General features: G+C 37.8%; 1 protein-coding gene across 1 annotated transcript in view; it reads left to right on the top strand.

Annotated features, from left to right (window-relative positions):
• The window catches only part of TSHR (thyroid stimulating hormone receptor), a 56,657-nt gene extending 37,680 nt beyond the window's left edge, over positions 1–18,977 (top strand). The window contains exons 12-16 of the mRNA XM_077784407.1: positions 133–210; positions 1,194–1,262; positions 7,571–7,648; positions 16,586–16,774; positions 17,573–18,977. Coding sequence (XP_077640533.1) covers positions 133–210; positions 1,194–1,262; positions 7,571–7,648; positions 16,586–16,774; positions 17,573–18,977 — 1,819 coding nt within the window. The remainder of the gene's footprint in view (positions 1–132; positions 211–1,193; positions 1,263–7,570; positions 7,649–16,585; positions 16,775–17,572) is intronic.
• Positions 18,978–19,507: the final 530 nt, after the last annotated feature.

Here is a 19,507-nt window from a genome sequence, read left to right as displayed (position 1 = left end):
ATTTAAATGATTTAAATAATTATGTTTTAAACTTCTATTTATTATCAAGGCAGAGAACAATAATAACAAAGCTGTTCTCCAGATGCTCTGTTGGGCAGATGTTTGATTGTGATATTTTGTCTCCTTTTTCAGTGAAATTGCAGATAATCCTTATATGACTTCAGTGCCTGCAAATGCTTTCCATGGGCTTTGCAATGAATCTCTAACCCTGTAAGTTCTTCCAGTTTAAGGCATAAGGCAATCACCTCTCTGGTAATTGCCTATGGCAAAATGTTTAAAAATTAAACTACTCCTGTCCTACTCTCTAGTTTGTAACAGAGAAACATCACAGACATACAGACATATTCTAGTTTGCTAGTTTGATAAATTCTGTACTTTGACAGCTATTTGAATCAGTCCTGCTCTTTTCTTTAAACTGGCTTGACTAAAGTAGTGGGTTTTTATTATCCTAGTGCCAGTGAATGTTTATATTTGAAAAAAAAAATCAAAGGAGAAAATTTGCAAAGTTCTCCCCCTGTAAAGCTTCATCAGGGTTATAACTATGTCTAACTTTTTTTGCAACCTGAGTGGTACATACCATGGAAACATAATAGATGGCAAACATCAGAAGAGTCATATTTGAAAGAAAATTCCTAAATACAGTTCAGTAATGCAAGTCAGTCAATGTGAGCCACAAGAAAGGGCTGATGGAAGTGAAATTACTATAATGAGTTATGACCTGAACTGGGAGGAAGAGCATTAGAATGCAAACAGATGAATTCTAAAGAAATTCTAAAAAAAAATCCTTTTGCTCTAAGGGAGTAAAAGAATGAATTCTAAAAATTTAAGGCATGCCTGATCAGACCTTTTTTGCTAGTTAGTTCCTTTAGCCTTCCTTAATCAATTCTAGAAGGATTTTGTTTCCTTGCTTTTAGTTTAAGTGTGGGAAAATTATAGCAAAGTGGTCTAGTCTATCATTGCTGTAAAAAGAGGTAGATGGCACATGCACCACATCGTATCCTTGATTTAGGTGCACTCAAGAACCCTTCTGGGCATTTGTTTAACCTTGCACAATAACTACAGCTTCTTCAAGATATTAAACGTAAGCCACCCATAAATGTGCTGTTGCAAAGGAAAATGATGCATAAGACGTTAGGTATTCATGTATTGAAGCAGGCCAGAATACACTGATATAATTTGTTCTTTGTTTGCAGTAAACTCTACAATAATGGTTTCACCAGTATTGAAGGCCATGCTTTTAATGGGACAAATCTGGATGCTATGTAAGTAGCAGTTAATTCTCTTCTTTCAGAAGAAAAAACCCAAACATCTCTGCTGATTTGAGGCTCTGAAATACATATCCCTGTTTTAATTACTTTAAAGGAGCCAAGAGAGAATGTTAATTTCAGCCAGCAGTAAAGGTATCATTGCTTAATGTCTTTTGCAGTGTGCTTTCATTTAGAATGTATATTTATAGCTCAGAAATAAAACCACAACAAGTAATTCCACTGTGAGTTTTGTTCTGGTTTGAAGCTACAGTAAAACTTCATTTGATCAGTACCTTTTCTAAGACAATTTGGAAGATAATTATGCCTTTTTTCTAACAAGACTTATTGTGTTAGTAAGTGTAGCACTGATAATGGTAGCATTTTTTTGCACAGGTGTCACTTACCTGCAAAAAAGAGTGGTGTAAGATGCTGGGAGCAATTCAGAGAAACCAGACACTGGAAATGAGATGCACATCTCAAAAGCATGAATGAACCATTTCATATTTCCTTGCAACTTCTTATTGTATTTTCTGAAAAAATAATATTTAGTTAGTGAATATCTTTTACACCATACCCAAAATCACCTGCCTCAATCATTAAGAGAGATTAAATTTCAATTCTAGAGACTCCATTCACATGGCAGAGCTTACTCTTGTCCTACAGAGGCTTGACCAAAAAGTCTGTCACTCTCATGAGTAAAGAGATTTCTTCATCATGGGCTCTTAAATTAACCAGAGGGACATACAGAAAGATATAATTATTTTTTAGTACTTTATTTTAAATTAGGATTGAATTCTATAAGAATTCCATAAGAACATCCTTCACATGGCCTAATCTTTCCAAACTGCCTATTTTAGCTTAGCAGCAAGCTAGACTTGCTGAAAGGTTTGAGTTAAACCAAAGACCTGGAATAGATTTGATTTTATTCACACTAGTTCAGTTACTTTGAACTTTCACATGAAAAAGGAAATTTTCCATGATGACATAGTGCTTGTACTGGTGCCCACAGAAATCGCAAGATGCAAAATATGGCAGAAATAAAGCAAGTGTCTTGACTGAATCCCTCTAAGCTGCGTGCAGCAATACTCAGAAATTCTACAAGCCTTAGCCAATATATGAACTGTGTTGGCTCTTCCATTTCTTACATTTTGACAAAACACAGGTTGGACACTATTTTTGTAGCCATTTTTCTTTATGCTTCTCTCATAGTATGCAGGTGCTATTGCTTCTGTCTTTGGAATTCTCCTTTTTATTAAAGAATCAAAGAAAAATGTTGTTTTAGAAGATCTGGAGTCCTAAACATCAGCTTTATTGAACTGGGATGGAGAGAAGCAGACAGCACATACTAGCCTCTGTAGATACTAAACGCTTATTTTTAGAAAAAAAAAATTGTAATTAGTATTCTGTAAAGATATGTAAGTATTTTTTAAGGCTAAGAGTAGAGAGCTTTACAGAGACATCTGGACAGACTTGAGAGCCGGGCAATCACTATCCATATTAAATTTAACAAGAACAATTTCTGGATTCTCCATCTGGCACAGTGTAATCCTGGTTATATATACAAAGTGGGAGGCTGGAGAGCAGCCCCACAGAAGTAGATCTGGGGGTCCTGGTCACTGGCAACCTGAGCCAGCATTGCCCTGGCAGCCAGGAGGGCCAATCCTGTCCTGGGGTGCATCAGGCACAGAATCAACCAGCCAGGCAAGGGAGGGGATTGTCCTGCTCTGCTCTCCACTGGGACAGCCTCACCTCGAGTGCTGGGGGCAGTTTTAGGTGCCACAATATGAGCAGGATATCAAACCCTTAAATGTGTCCAAAGGAGAGCAGCCAAGATGGTGAAAGGCATTGAGGGCAAGACTTAGGAGGAGTGGCTGTGGTAACTTGGCTTGTTCAGCCTGGAGAAGGGGAGCGTGGGGAAGGGATCTCGTGGCAGCCCACGGCCTCCTCGGTGGGGGCAGTGGAGGGGCAGGAGCTGATTTCTCTCTGGTGACCAGTGATAGGAGACAAGAGAACAGAATGAACCTGCACCAGGGGAAGTTCTATTGGACATTAGGTGAAGGTTCTTCACCAAGAGGGTGGCCAGTCCCTGGAACAGGTTCCCCAGGGGAGTGGTCACAGCACAGAGTTCAAATTGCATCTGGATGATGGTCATAGTCACGATTTTGTTTTTCATTGTCCTGCAAGGACTAGGGAGTTGTACTCCATAATGCTTATGGGTCCCTTCCAACCTGATATGTTCTACAATTTATGATCCTAAGTGAATCCTAGCAGAGACTGGCTATGATGCACTAGCCAATCAAATTTAAAAAGAAAAAAAACCAAACAAACAAACAACAGAATAACTAAAACTAGACTTATGTCCATGGGTTTACCTACCAGCAGTAAAAATGGTTTATTACAATAAACACGTTTCTCGTAATTAAATCATATGACATTTACTTGGAGCAAAGCACTATTCTAGATGTATAAGGCAAACAAGGGAGCTGAACATGAGTGATAAAGACTTTATCTGTTTGATAAACTATACTGAAATTTCTAAACTAATTTTCTGAAGTAGTTTGGTTACCATATGACAGGATAAAATATAATTTTGCTAAGTGCAAGCTTGGAGATTTGTTGTTTCTAGCAGCAGCATTAAGTTAATGTAAGAGGCAAATATTTCATTTTCTCTATTCTGACATTTCTAATTTGAACTCCTGTTTATCTACCACTGTATAGTGAAGGAAGTACCTGTTTTTCTCTGGGTCTGATCCAAGAGCATTTGAATTTAACATAAATAGGAGCAAAAACAAATAGAAAAAAGATGAGGGAAATTTGAATGTGTTTTAAATTACTATCTCAAGGACAAAAATAAGTTAAGAACCAAAATAATCAAAAACAATAATAAATTTTTGGCAAACTATTAAAAGATTTCATGTTCCATCCATAAATCAGAAGACATTTTGGGAATCTTGGAGGCTATCTTCTACTATACATTATGCCTGTCTACCACTCTTGCAGTATTAAAAATGCCTATATAATTAAAGGAGGCCAAAATAATTAATGCAAGTACAGGTGAAAAACCATGGACATAGGGTTTGCATTATCATAATGAATAATAGCACTACCTAGTTGATCTTGTCATCCAACAAGGATCAGGGTTTAACAGCAAACCACAGTATTGCTGTGTAAGGTTTATAAGGGCAGGGAAGTCAGGAACCAGGAACGAAGGGCTGAATGACACTTTTACTGAAAAGCATTCATCTGACACTTGACTCCATCATCTTAACCCATCATTAAAGTCCTAAACTGCATCACTCCTGCAAAGTAGTGCTGCTGCACCAATGTTTATTTCTGTAAGGTAATTGATGAGGGAAGAAGAGTTTTAAAATATATTTTCAGCAAATGGCAAAATATATTTGTGATGAGCTTTTACAGAGCTATCTAAATTACTGAAGTGGAAACTGTGAGATCTCAAAATCTAATCACAAAAATAAACTCCAAAAGAATATATTTGCTTTAGTATACACTTTCAGGGTTCACTTATAATTCTTGGCATAGCTCAGAGTTAAGAAAAACAATTGTGTGGAAAAATCGTATGATGAATCCTTAGTACTGCTCACTTGGCTCTTTTTTACCTGCTACCCTTTCTTTAACCTTCATTTCATAACCCAGCTGGATGCATATGTTTTACATAGCTCTTGAAATGTCTTGTTAGCGTTTTGTGCCATCAGAAGGTCCTGCTCAGCATCCTGCAGTTATGTTGTTTTCTGCTGTGGTTGAGCCTTAACACAATATTCTTCCTACTGAAGAATACCTCTGACCCTGAGTCCATAGAGGCTTGACACAAGTATAGGTGGTTTACTGCTCTGACTGGATTGAAAAATGTGAAAAAGGGCCTTCATTTACTTACAGCACTACAAAACCATAAGCATCTCCTACTCCAGATTCTGCCCTTACCGCTACAGATTTCCTGCAGTTTGCATTGTGGTATTCATGTGTATCTTCTTGCCATCCACCAGCATCCCAAAATTTTGATTTAGAATAGTGTCCCCACTGAGGCGAGATATTACACATCAACTATGTCATTTCTAAAACTTCACAACATGGAGGAAATTATTAATATATGTTGCTCCCACTGTTGTGGTTTTCTCTTCTGCAGGGAATTTAAATGACATTCTGTATCATTTAACTATCTGTAACAGGATTAATGGTGCTTTTAGAAGGAACTGACTCTACATAAGCTTTTTTTGGTCAAATTAGTATTTACCAAAGCCTTGTTCTTTCCATCTAAAAGCAGTACCTATCAAAATAAAAGGGCCTAAGCAACTGAAACCAATTAGCATCAGGAAATTGTACATTCTGATGGGTTTGACTCATTGATGTGAAAACTGGCAGCTGACACTGCAGCCCCTCCTTAGTAACACATGGTTCTGTACTTCCCAAAGTCTCTAGCTGTTTCTATTGGTAACTTTGAAGATTTTTATCAGGCATATCAGCTATTATATTTCAGGTTTATTAGTCACAATGGTACACAAACATCAGGGGAAAATATTTCAAAATTAGACAAGCAATTAAGTGGTTGCATAATAGTGTCTAGTTACTAAAGCAGACAGGTTTTATTAGGTTAAGCAGTTTTTGTGTCCTTCAACACTACAACCTAGATGTTGAAATCTTGGATTAATTCTTAACTGTTGCTTTGGTTTTAATTTTTGTATTCATTTTGCAGACAAAATCATAAGGAAATTTGCACACTAAAGGAAATTATCAGAACAATAGTGTGCCATTTACAGAATATGAAAATCAGTTCTCAGAAAACACAAGCACCAGATGATGCTAGAATGCTATATATTAATAAAGAATGAAAGCTTATTTCAAACAACAGCTGAGAAGGTGATGTAAACTATTTTCCTCTGCAAGAAACAAAGCTTAAGGCATGAGTAATGTCCAATGAGTAACATGCCAGAAGCATTATTTGGCTCCCTAAGACTTTCTGTTGTGTAACCCTGATAAAGTGCATTTACTTCTCATTTCTTACTATGGTGATTAATATAAGCTTATATCCAGTGAATGTTATGAAAAATTTACCAATGACTTCAACCAGGAAAGGATTAGAATATTTACTTAATGTTTTCCACACCACAGCTTGCCAGCTGGGCAAGGGAAGGGATTGTCCTGCTCTACTCTGGCCTCACTGTGAGCAGTTTTATAAGAAATATAAGAAAGGATATTAAACTATAAGAAAGTGTCCAAAGAAGGGATGGATGGTGAAGGACCTTGAGGTGATGTATGAGGAGCAGCTGAGGTCATTTGGTCTGTTCAGCTTGGAAGAGACTAAGGGGAGACCTCATTGCATTTACTCATTCCTCACTGGAGGAAGGGGGAGGGGAGGAGACTGATTTTCTGTGGTACCCAGTGGCAGGACAGGAGGGAATGACCTGAAGTTGTGTCATAGAGGTTTAGGTTGGATATTAGAAAAAGGTTCTTCACCTAGAGGGTGGTTGGAAACTGGGACAGGCTCCTCAGGGAAGTGGTCACAGCACCAAGCCTGATCGAGTTCCAGAAGTGTTTAGACAAGAGGCACATGGTGTGACTCTTGGGGCTGTTCTTTGCAGGGCCAGAAGTTGGATTTTGATGATCCTTGTGGGTCCCTTCCAACTCAGAATGTTCTGTGACTCTATGAACTTCACAGACACCATCTGACAACTGTTGTGACCACCTTCCTATTGCACTTTTTATCTTACTAGCAACATCACAAGCTAACTTGTCAATGTTTATAATGGGGTACCAAACATCCCACCCTTTCCTTGCTGTTCTTATAAAAAAACTTTGATCTTAACTTTTGGCCTGTAAGTAGAAACTTCCACTTGACTATGGAGATTTTAAAGCATTTAAAAATTTTATGGAACTCACAACATAGAGGAAATTGTTTTCCTGTTTGTTCATGATGTGTTCCATCATGTAATTCCCCATACCCCATTCTGATGAAAGAAAACAGAACTATTTGACATCATGCTCACACATGCGTACTTGAAGATAGTGTGCATGCATGTGTCCTTATGTGTATTACAGTGAGAGAAGAAATGTGGAACAAAGACAATAAATAAATTAGCAAAATAAAGTATTTGTTGGGTAATTTAATTGCTTTTCAAAATGAAAAACCTGTATTTTGTTTCTTGGGTACACAGAAAATGAAGTAACGGATTATGCTTCAATATGTGGTTGGGAATGGATGGTCTTTATACATATTGCTTTTGTACCTCTGTGCAGGTAAGTAAACTCGAGATCTTTGGTAACCTATGGAAAACTACTTCCAAATGACTGTATTTTGTTTGTTTCTGCAGCTATCTGCACAAGAACAAATACCTCAAAGTTATCAATGATGATGCATTTCTAGGAGTGCACAGTGGACCAACTCTACTGTAAGTAGGCAAAAATGAACTAATAAAAGCTTTAAAAATAATACTGGTATATCTTACAATTTCTTTACAACAATTAGCATCAGAGCAGCAGGGACTGGAATGGAATGTTTACAAAAATAATACCAGCAACAAAGCCTGTGCTTTAGGGAACTGATTTATGAAATGCTTACATCCTACATTACGTATGCTGTTCCTACCAATTATTCTTATGGAAGATTCTGTACTACAACCTGTCTTATGGTTGAACAATACAAAAGAAAGGCTCTTGTACCACACATGTAAAGGCAATTGAAAGGGAAGAAAAAATAATTTTAGACAGAAAAATAGTTACTTCTGATGCTCTTCTTTTTTCTCATGTTATTTGGCTTCCAGTCTGATTTCATAATCCTCCAAAGAACTTTTTACTTAAATTAGGAATCATAATACAGAATGAAAATAAAACTTTAAAGAAGTTTAAAACTTCCAGAAGAATCACATTCCCTGACTCAAATTGTCTAGTATGTAATGTAGTGCCTACAGCTGATCACGGGGAGAACTGAAATACTGAAGGGGGAATTTCTTCCTCCACTGCAAAACCAGATGCTGCCAGCAGAGCTCAGTCCATGTAAGAATAAGTTTTACTTTCTGCTTTTCAGGAAAACAGCTTATTCATAACAGAATATCTGTATTTTTCTTGGAAGGAATCCTAGCAGCTACTTGCGATAACAAAAGGTGCAGAAGTCGTTATTTTTATTTCAGAATCTTTTCAATGCCATAAGATCAGTCTGGCTCTAGAAGGCAAGAGCCTACAGAAGCACAGATTTTTGACTCTTGATTATTGTGGGTATTTAAAGTATCAGTGTTGTTGTTAATGCTGGACAAGCAATGCTATGCTGCAAGAGGTTGTGGGTGGTTAATCCTATGCTGTAAGAGCCAGTTAAGCTTCCTGAGGAAAGGCCAGCTTGGAGATGTATCAGTTACACAAAACCTCTTGGTTTAGGGGCTAGAGATGCTTTCCTAGGATGTGCATATCTAACTGTAAAGTACTTCCTTTTTACCTTGTTTTCAAGTTAGATATCTTAAATTGCTTGAATTTTTTTTTCTTGTCTTCCATAACTATTGTGCTATCCCAGCTACCATTGATCCTTGATCTCAGAACATGTTTTATACTTGCAGTCTAAACAGCCTGCTATCCATCTCCTCTTAGAATGATAACCCTTCATGGCTAATAAGAGTCCTAGCAGTATTTATAACTAAAGAGAGATGTGGGACATACCATAGTGTCATTACAGAGAGAGGTCTCACTTCTCAAAGGCAGGTAAACACAGTAAATCAACAGTGGATTGAAAAAGCCAGAGTATTTCACATCATGATACTTTGATAAGCAAGTCCTAAGATAAAGCTCCTAGGATGGTGTCCCAGTTTAACACTGGCCTGCACCTCAGCTCCACACAGTTGCATATTTGCCCCTGCACCCAATGAGATGAGGGAAAGAACTAGAAGGGTAAAAATGAGAAAGATCATGGGTTGAGATAATGTCAGCTTAATAATTAAAAAAGAAATGTTGAAAAAAAATCAGAGGGGCAAGAAAACAAATCAAACCCAAGAACAACAAGTGATGTAACAAAAACAATTGCTCACACCAGCCCATTGATTCCCAGCCAGTCCCCTGGCAATGACAGTCCTGGCAAATGTCCACCCAGTCTTTACTGCTGAGCATGATTTGATAAGGTCTAGATATCTCTTGGTCAGCTGGGGTCAGCTGTCCTGGCTATCCTCTCTCTAATTCTTGTGCACTCTTAAACTCCTTGCTGGTCAGATAGTGTGAAAAAGAAAAAATGCCATGGCTGTGTGTAAAGGAGAGCAAAAACATTCCTGTATTATCAACACTATTTTCACTCCTAAATCAAAAACATAGTCCCATACTAGCTACTGTCAAGAAATTTAACTTTTTACCAACCAAGACCAAGAATTATTAATTCAAATTATTAGCTTTTATTTTATTGAAATTTTAATAGCAGCTTAGGGCTTGTGTTACCCACAGATAACCAGGAATTATTCTGCATGCGTGATGTGGAAAAGGCTTGCCATAAAATTAGCAACAATTTAAAGTGGAATCCTTCTGCCTGGACAGATCTCTTAGCTGACCTTCAGGAACTAGAATTATTTTAACAGGAACAAAAGAGTTTCTGAAACTCCCACATATGCATTACCTTAAGAGGGCTGAAGTCAAAAAATGAAAACTGATTGAAAACCTAGTATTTACGATTGTTTATTAATACCTCCCAACAAAAATGTTCTTGCAATTGGTGCCTTAGTACACACCCCCATGATACCATCATGACCAAAGAGTTACTTACAGAGACCACAGATTTGTTACCTAGTGTAACAGTCTGAAAAGTCTGACCAAACAGCCCTTCCATATTCCCTTGGGCAGTGTAAACAACTTCGCTTGTTATAAGGAATAGTTTGTTAAGTCATTTTTTGTTCAAGCACCCTGCTGTTGTTTTACTTCCAAACTGTTTCATCTTGAAAATTAACTCTATGGAAAATTATTGTGAGAATATTGCTTTTTTTTCCTAGGACAATGAATGGCATTGCATATAGCAGCAGCAGTATGCATAAAAAAGAATTTTTTCTTTTAAATTTCAAAAAGGGAACATTTATGGAGCTCTAAAGAGAAATTCTGTCTTGCCTCCCTACCAAGCTGGCAGAACTTATTTTCTGGAGCTCTATATGCACTCTTCAGATGAGATAGGAATTTATGGTAGTTCAAATATATACTCCAGAGATCATGCTTTTTTTTATCAGGATATTAGCAGTAACAGCAACTTGAAGGCTGAAATACAGACCATGGATTCACCCTAATGAGGTAATGTTCCATTTTGGCTTTAAAAAAACCCAATGAGAAAGATTTAACTACAAAGAATTGTGCCTGACTATATGTATATTGTGTGAGTTTGGCCATGCCCTCAGAAGACCTAATTAAAGACACTCAAGTATTGAAAAGCTAGGTAATTTTTTTTTTCAAATTTGCAGTTTACAACAGCAGAGGAAGCAGGGATTGTGCTCACTGAATAGAAGAAAACATATCAGCAATTCTGGTTCCTTTGTTACTGTTGTATACTCAGATGTATGTGGAGGTATACATTGATTACTCCATTTAGAAAACTGTTTTAAGAGTATGATGACAGTACATTGCTCTTCACCTCAAAATGAAACCTTGGCAAGGATTCAGCAACTCGGTGGACCTGATTTACTAAGTGTGACAAGAGCTGCTGCCTAGAGCAAAAGTTCAATAGAGTACAACAAAAATACAATCAGGCTCATTATTATAATCAAAATATTACAGTCACACAAGATACATGTGAGTAGTTAATTATCTATAGAATGCAGAATTCCTCTTTAAAGCATCATTTCCCAATCTAGGAATGGTTCCTCCCATGAGACATAAGCAAGTCTTTGAGCAAGAAGAGCACTCTGTATTTTTTTGCTAATCAAACAATGCTTATTTTTAGATTTAAAAAAAACCTTTCAATAGAGTTAAAATAGTATCTGTAGTTTAAGCCCATCTATTATATATTTTATGCTTTACCTATTCCAGTTGTCAGAAATTTGCATATGATTACGTAAAAATTCTCATTTGTACTATGATACATTCAATCTCATTTTCTTAACTACCTGTCTTTTAAATTATTGCTGTTACCGGATTTCGTACTACAATTGCATAGTTCCAGCAATGAAAAGGATTCTTGACAAAAGCTATAATCACTTAGATCTAATTCTGAAATACTGACTTCATAAAACAACAAAGAATTAGACCAAAATATAATAACCCAGGAAAAAAAGAAAAAAAATCTGAGCAGCTGAATATCTATTTAACATTTCTATAATACACAGTTGGTTCAGAAAACAGTATCTGTGAATTCACAAGCTATGTTTTATTCCCACATTTATCTGAACCTCTCCAATGTCTCCCTAACATTCAGTATAATGTGTAAATTTCAGCTGAGATAAGCAACAGCCTAGAAACACAAGAAAATACATGAGGACAAAACAAAACCACTACCAAGCCAAAATGTTGAGACTGGTTGAGAGCACTTTTGTTGCTGTTCCGCCCCACAGTGTAGAACTCTACACAACCACTTCCAGTACCTGAGTGGCTCCAGACCATGGCTACTTAAAAGCTGAAGTCTGCTCTGCCTCTAGGCTAGCTGAGAATGTTGCTCGCCTTTTCCATAATCCTGAGCACTTGACACAAGGGTGTGTCTGTCTGGTTTCTGTCTCAGCCTTGTGGGCATTTGTCAAAGGCCTTGTAGAAGTCCCAGGAGACTTTGAGCAGATGATAAGCACAATGCTCAGAGAAGTTTGCAAGGCAGGACATATTTTTATAAAAGCCCCTGATTTCCCCCAGGTATATCATATTCACTGGTGGCTTGTTTGCTGCCTTTCTGCAGGAGAGCAAAGCTGAAGGTTCCATAACTCTTTTACCAATTCAACTACTTCCTCCTTCAGCTGCTACAGAACTTTTCTGGTGAAAATCATCCAGTCCTTTTGACTTGCTATCATTCATTTTATCAGCTTCCTGCCTAGCCTGTTTTATGGTCACTTCAGTTTGAGACAGATCCTCTTGACAAGTCCATCAGACCTCTTGCCCATTCTCTTGTGTTTCTTTAAGGGTGCAAGCTAGAGTTCAGCAGTGCCAGCAAAACACTCTTACGTGCAATGCATGCTCAGTTATTAATATGATTGGATGTTAATGAGAGGACATGGCTGCAGTCAGTTTCCATTTTTCTGAGCAGACCAAAATCAGGACTGACCATCCTTGACTGATTGGGACTGACCATACTTGGCTGATCAGAGTTTAGTAAGAAGCAACAGGACAAAAGGAAATCACCTCAAGTTGTGCAAGGGGAGATTTAGACTGGATATTAAGGAAAGATTTTTCACAGAAAGGCTTGTAAAGCACTGGAACAAGCTGCCAGGAAGTGGTGGTCACAGCCCCTGAAAGTGTTCAAAAAATGTGTGCATATGGCACTTGAGAACATGGTGAACATGGTGGGTGCCAGGTTGATGGTTGGACTGATCTTAAAGGTCTTTTCCAACCTTAATGATTCTAAACACTGGCGCACAAAGATCATTCAGGAAAATGTGTCTTCTCTAGGAATGCAGGCACAGATACTATAGTATGGACAACTCCAACTACTTGGATTCACATGGCTCTGAGAATTAGTAATTATTTGTAAATATTTTCAATCTAGTTGAAGACAACTGCTATGCTGCTTGAAGTAGATTGTGAATCTGATTTGATAATCAAGACTAAATTTGCAAAGTAAAAAAAAAAATCCCTGAGAATCCCACACTTTGCTCTTGGCCAGCTGACACACACAAAACAAAGTGTGGGCTTATGTAGAATAACCAAAACATTATCTTCCTTTGGGAGACAAATTATCACCAGACTCCCAGGAAGCTTTTTGATTTGCAATAGCAGTGATACAGAGAGGGACACAAGACTTCTTGGTGGCAGACATCACATACCAGCAGTTTAGGGACTTCACTTCCCAAACTTCTGAGCCACTGTGTTTAATATGGCCCATGGATGGGACAAAGTGTCTATTGCTGGCTCTGCACCAGAATTAATTCTAAAATCAAAAAGAACTTCAAGGCATCTGTTCCTGTAACTTTTCCCCAAGCTCCCCAGTATAAAAGAGTACTTAAAAACAAAACCTTCAATACCTGTCTGCTTAAATACACACCCATAGGCACATACACAAAAGAATTCAGAGGATTTGGTAAGACAGAACAGAAATTACATAGTCTTACAACTAATTCTTCCAAGCCCTTTTTTTCACTGAACAGATATTTCTTTCACACTTTTTACTATCACTTGGTAACACTCTGAGTTGACACAGACTTTGCATGTTCACCTCTGCTCCCTGGAAAATTGCTTCCACAACTGGAGCCCTGCTACTTCCATCTTTTTACACTCTCCAGGAGCTGCAGCTCCATTCCCTGTACATCCAGAGAAGCTCCTCTCAGCAGCTGTTTCCAAAGCATGAGCCACTGTCCCTCAGGGTGTTCTTGCTGATCCAGACATTTCTGATGTGAATGTTACACAACTATGAATACAACCAAATCAAAAAGGTATATTTGTTCTTGTTACTTTTTGGCCTACATGATGAACTACAGCATTGATTTCACAATGATGCAATTGTGTGAAAAATTATGCCTTCTCTTATTTTTAAATCTCTCGCCTCACATTCTTAAGTGTTCCAAAACTCATCTCACAAGAGTGAATAATCATTACCAATCACCTTCTTCACAATCTACATGACACTATAGACTACTACTGCTGCTTCTAGATGTAGCTTTTTTCAAGACAAAAAGTCCTTATCTGTACCTTATTACTTCATATATAAACAACTTGATACTTCTATCATCCTAGTTGCAACTTTCCGCGCTCTTATTGTAACTGCATATACTATTTTTAGAACTGCAGGTAATATTTCAGTTAGTCATACTAGATTTACAAAGTCAAGTTTTTTTTTCTCTATTTTCTGTTTATTTCCCAAGAATTTTTAGCATTCTATTTTCCTTCAACATTACTAAAAGCACTGATGTGACATTTGCTGAGGACTCCAAGAACTTTCAAGAGTGATAGGTAATTAAACCCCACTGTCATCCATGTAAAGTTAAAATTGCCTTTTTCCTAAATGTATTTTACATTCATTAATTTTGAAGCATATAATTTTTCTGCTCAGTCACATACTATTGTAGAAGCCTTCTGTTTATTTAGACAATCAAGTTTAGCTTTCACTACCTTGTATTACCTTGTGCCAGAAACAAGCTTTGTTGCAGCTAATCTCACTTCCTTCCCAGACTATTTATGAGTATTTCAGTAGCACCAGAGCCAGCCTCGCCTCTGTATATTCAGATACCAATTAACTTTCCATTCTTCCTCTAGCATGAAATCTTGTCATCTGTTCTCAGGCTTTTACCCCACTCTTTTATTTTTCAATTAATCCAGAAGAGACATTCCCCTTGTCACGTAACAGATTAGTTACCTCAACAGCCCTTGATATCTGATTTTGTCAAGGCTTGTCAGAATTCCCAACTCATTGCACAAACAGGCTCATCTTTCTCCATAAGCTTGTGCCAGTGTATCTTCAAAGAACTCTCAAAAGTTTGTGAGTTGTAATTTCCCTTTCGAAGAGTCTTAGTATCTCCCATCACAGAGTGTTTAACCTACCTGCAGATAGCTGCCACAACCATGAGAACTTGATGAAGACCCGTGAGGGTTGCTGAAAAGCCAGTCTTGTCTTGGTAAAGTCTATCCCAAGATCTAATTTACGAAGATGTTTTTCTGCAGAAGGAGGAGCACTGCCAGCAGGTCAGGGGAGGTGATCCTGCCCCTCTGCTCAGCCCTGGTGAGGCCACAGCTGGAGTGCTGTGTCCAGTCCTGGGCTCCTCAGTCCAAGAGAGACTGGGAGCTCCTGACACAGGTCCAGTGGAGAGCAACAAAGATGATTAAAGGACTGGAGCATCTCTCTCACAAGGAAAGGCTCAGGGAGCTGGGACTGTTCAGCCTTGAGAAGAAACGACTGAGAGGTGACCTCATCATACATCTGAAAAAATTTCTTTGTTGTGAGAGTGCTCAAATGCTGTAAGATGTTGCTAAAGAGGCTGTGGAGTCTCCTGACTTGGAGATGCTGAGAAGTCAATGGAGGACAGCTCAAAGAAACCTGCTCCAGGTGACCCTGTTTTGATCAAAAAGGTCAAACTGGATGATTTGGAAACTCAACTACTCTGTGATTCTTTAGAAGGTAAAATGATAGCAGGCAATATTTAGACTCTTCTAAGAGCCAGTTCAGGCTGTTGGTAGAAATATCTATTCAAAAAGACCCCAGGAGAACAAAAAAGAATTTCTTGTAGTTGAAATTAATTAGTTGTAACATATTAAAGAACATATGATAGCAAGGGAGCTTTTAGAAGTGAAAAAGTTTTCCTACAAAAAGGAGCAGCATTTTCTAACTCAAAAACAAACAAACCAAAATGAAAAAAGAAACAATAGAGCAAACCCAAATGTTGTAGACATTTTAAAAATTGTTTAAAGCATAAAATTATTTCTAATTTCCTTTTGGGTGCAAGAAACCGAACAGTGAACAAGACTTCTAGAGAGACAAGAAAGCATAGAAAAACCAGATTTATTATGAGGGTGTTAATGATAAAACAATGCTCAAACAATGAACTCTTTTTTACAGGTTTACTTCTTCACAGATTGTAACTCTAAAAACTTTCAAGTGTCACTAGAAGAGGTTTTGGGACAAAGCAAAAACTGAGTAGAAAGTATTAGCAGAATCAGATTACACTCACCTGGCAGTATGAAAGGAAAGCCAGGTCCCCATCAACTGTCCATCATATCTCTCTTGAGTCCACCTCAGCAAACAAGTAGAAAGCAACAAACATAAAACTCAGTTTTCTGAGAGATTCAGGGTGGACTACAATAGAAGATTTTAAATTCAGTATATAGAGTATATTATTTTAGGAATTCCAATGCTTTCTATTAAAGTGTGCCAATAGGTTAAAATTAATACAAAGAAGTCTAAGGGAATATAACTCTTCCAATGGAAGATGTGATTTCTTTAAAGGATTTTTAAAACTGTGTGGTTGCATATGTATTTGTATCTGTTTGGCTTTAAAGGTGTAATTTTAAAAGTCATGATATTTCTTTATAATACATATTCTGTGCTAAAAGACATTAAAGACAAGAGCTTTAAAAGACAGTGAAAATCATACAGAAATGAACAGACTTACTTGAATTCAAATAGTATCAGAACTTAGCAATATGAAATCTCCACCTCCTTAGGATTTTATTTTTATTATAGAATTCTATGAAACTCCTGAAGAACAGTAACAATCTGAAAAAAAATCTGATCTAGTCATCTTTTTCTTGCTTAGGGATGTCTCCAGAACAGCTGTAGCCAACCTTCCAGCCAAAGGATTGGAAAGCCTGAAAGAACTAATGGCCAAAAATACGTGGACTTTAAAGAAATTACCAGCTGTAAAGGTATTTCTTCAGCTAATGCGAGCTGACCTATCATACCCAAGTCACTGCTGTGCTTTCAAGAGCTGGAAAAAAAAAAGTGGGTGAGTTTCACTAACTGGCATTTATTAAATATATCAGTAAAGACAATGTTTGTAAAAATACATCTATCGGCACTTTTGTGACAATTTTTTCTAGGTATAGACAATGTTCTTTGAAGGTTACACTTGCAACTGGCAGAAGAATTTTTTGTAAGAAGAATTTTTTTTAAGACCTTTTGCAACAGTTCCTCCTCTTGTTGAGCACAGAATTAAAGTGAAAGAAAGAAGAAAAAGGGTAATGTGCTACAGCAAGGCCTGGAAAGAAAGTGTTGGGAGAGGTTATAGCCTCAAGTCTCATGTTTTCTAAATGAAAAGCTGTTAACTATTGAAATTTTTTTGACTGCAAATACTGCTGCATCACACCATAAGGTACAGAATTCCAAATTGCCGCACTGCTAGTTAGCTGAAAAGAAGCTACTAAACAGAAATTAGACTGATGAAAGTTCTGAGAGAAACTGAACAGTGAGCAACAGCGAAAAATAAAGTAATAGTGTATGTATTATCCAAGAAGTTATAAACAGTAGATAAATGTCTTCTTACCTACTAAGAATGTAGATCTCAAAAAAGAAGATGGATTATGGATGTCAAACAGGTAAAATTACTACTGGGGATAAAATTAAAAATACAGTTACATAAAAATAGCCCAGAAAAGCTATTGTACATTTTATGGTCTGTTAACAAAAATATATCCAATCACATTTTCATTCAGGATGAATGGTTTTGGAGCATGCCCTTTGTTCACATGCTGTGCACCCATCAGACTCTAAATACCAACAATGATTTCCCCCTCTACTCTTTCAGGATCCTGGAGTACCTGATGTGTAACCAGAGCAGCCACAGCTTTCATAAGAGATCAGTCAAGACTCTCAGAGACCCATTTTACAAAGATTATGCAGAAGAATACACAGACCACACCAATTCTGTGTATGACACAAACACCAAGTTCACAAGCTTTCATGAAAATCCCCATTATTACATTTTTTTGGAAGAGCATGGAGAAGGAAATCTTGGCTTTGGCAAAGAGTTCAAGAACCCTCAAATGGAAGATGTCCAGACCTTTGACAGTCATTATGACTATCCCGTCTGTGGAGGCAATGAAGACGTAATATGCACACCAGAGCCTGATGAGTTTAATCCCTGTGAGGATATAATGGGATATCAGGTTCTGAGGATTGTGGTGTGGTTTGTGAACTTGCTTGCCATCCTAGGCAACATTTTTGTCCTTTTCATCCTTCTCACCAGTCATTATAAACTGACTGTACCTCGCTTTTTGATGTGTAACTTGGCCTTTGCTGACTTTTGCATGGGGATATACCTCCTTCTGATAGCTTCAGTGGATCTCCACACCAGGTCAGAGTACTATAATCATGCCATAGAGTGGCAGACTGGGCCTGGCTGCAGCACAGCCGGGTTTTTTACAGTCTTTGCCAGTGAACTTTCTGTGTACACCCTGACCGTGATCACCCTGGAGCGCTGGTACGCCATCACCTTCGCCATGCGGCCCGACCGGAAGATTCGCCTGCGGCACGCCGTGCTCATCATGCTGGGAGGGTGGCTCTCCTGCATCCTGCTCGCCCTTTTGCCACTGGTTGGTGTCAGCAGCTATAGCAAAGTCAGCATCTGCCTGCCTATGGACACTGAAAAACCAGTGGCTGAAGCCTACATTGTCTTTGTTTTAATATGCAACATTATCGCTTTTGTCATCATTTGTGCCTGCTACATAAAAATCTACACGACTGTGCGAAACCCCCAGTACAAGTCAGGGGACAAAGACACCAAAATTGCCAAGCGGATGGCTGTGCTGATTTTCACAGACTTTCTGTGCATGGCTCCCATCTCTTTCCATGCTTTATCTGCCATTATGAACAAACCATTAATAACTGTCTCCAATTCCAAGATTTTGCTGGTACTTTTCTACCCCCTCAATTCTTGTGCCAACCCCTTTCTTTATGCTATTTTCACTAAAGCTTTCCGCAGAGATGTGTTTATCCTGCTAAGCAAGTTCGGTATTTGTGAGCATCAGGCTCAAGTCTACAGAGGTCAGACAGTCTCAGCCAAACACAGCAGTGGGTCTTATGGGCAGAGAATCAGCCGAGGGATAGGTCAGGTTCTTACAAGCATTCAAGACCCAGTCAATGATTACCTTCCTGCTGTGACAATGCAGAACCAAATTCTCATGGAAGAATGCAAGCAAACTGAGCTCTAGCATCTCAAAGTATCACAGCCAAAACCTGGTCAAGAGGTGATGGTGCATATAGTGAATCAAGTGAGAAGACAATATTGTCCATATCCTTTTCCCCTAGGTTAGGCTTTGCCATAGCTGAAAGTACCTCTGGAGTGCTCTTCTTTCAGACAAACCACTTATTTGAACCTCTTATCAGTGGAGGGCAAAACACATAGTCCTGATGATAATTCTGGAAGTAGATGTGAATGCTCTACCTAAATAGGAAAAAAAAAAATATATATATATATATAAATATATATAAATATAAATATAAATATAAATAAATAAATAAATAAATATAAACTGAGCAAATATAAAATATGCTCTCATCTTAAAAAAAAAAAGCCAAATAGTAAGACTTGGGGGTACTTATATAACTGAACAAATGGACAAAGTTGGATAATTAAAATCATATTTAAAAAAATATTAAAGGTTGAAGTTCTCAAACATCTACATGTCAAAAGATTGGTTTTTTTCTAATAGCAAATTTCTAAAACTTCCACCAGGCCTAA

This window comes from Lonchura striata, chromosome 6 (assembly GCF_046129695.1).
Source record: "Lonchura striata isolate bLonStr1 chromosome 6, bLonStr1.mat, whole genome shotgun sequence".
NCBI lineage: Eukaryota > Metazoa > Chordata > Aves > Passeriformes > Estrildidae > Lonchura > Lonchura striata.
Note: the sequence above shows the minus strand (reverse complement) of the source record. Positions and strands in the feature narration are given on the sequence as shown.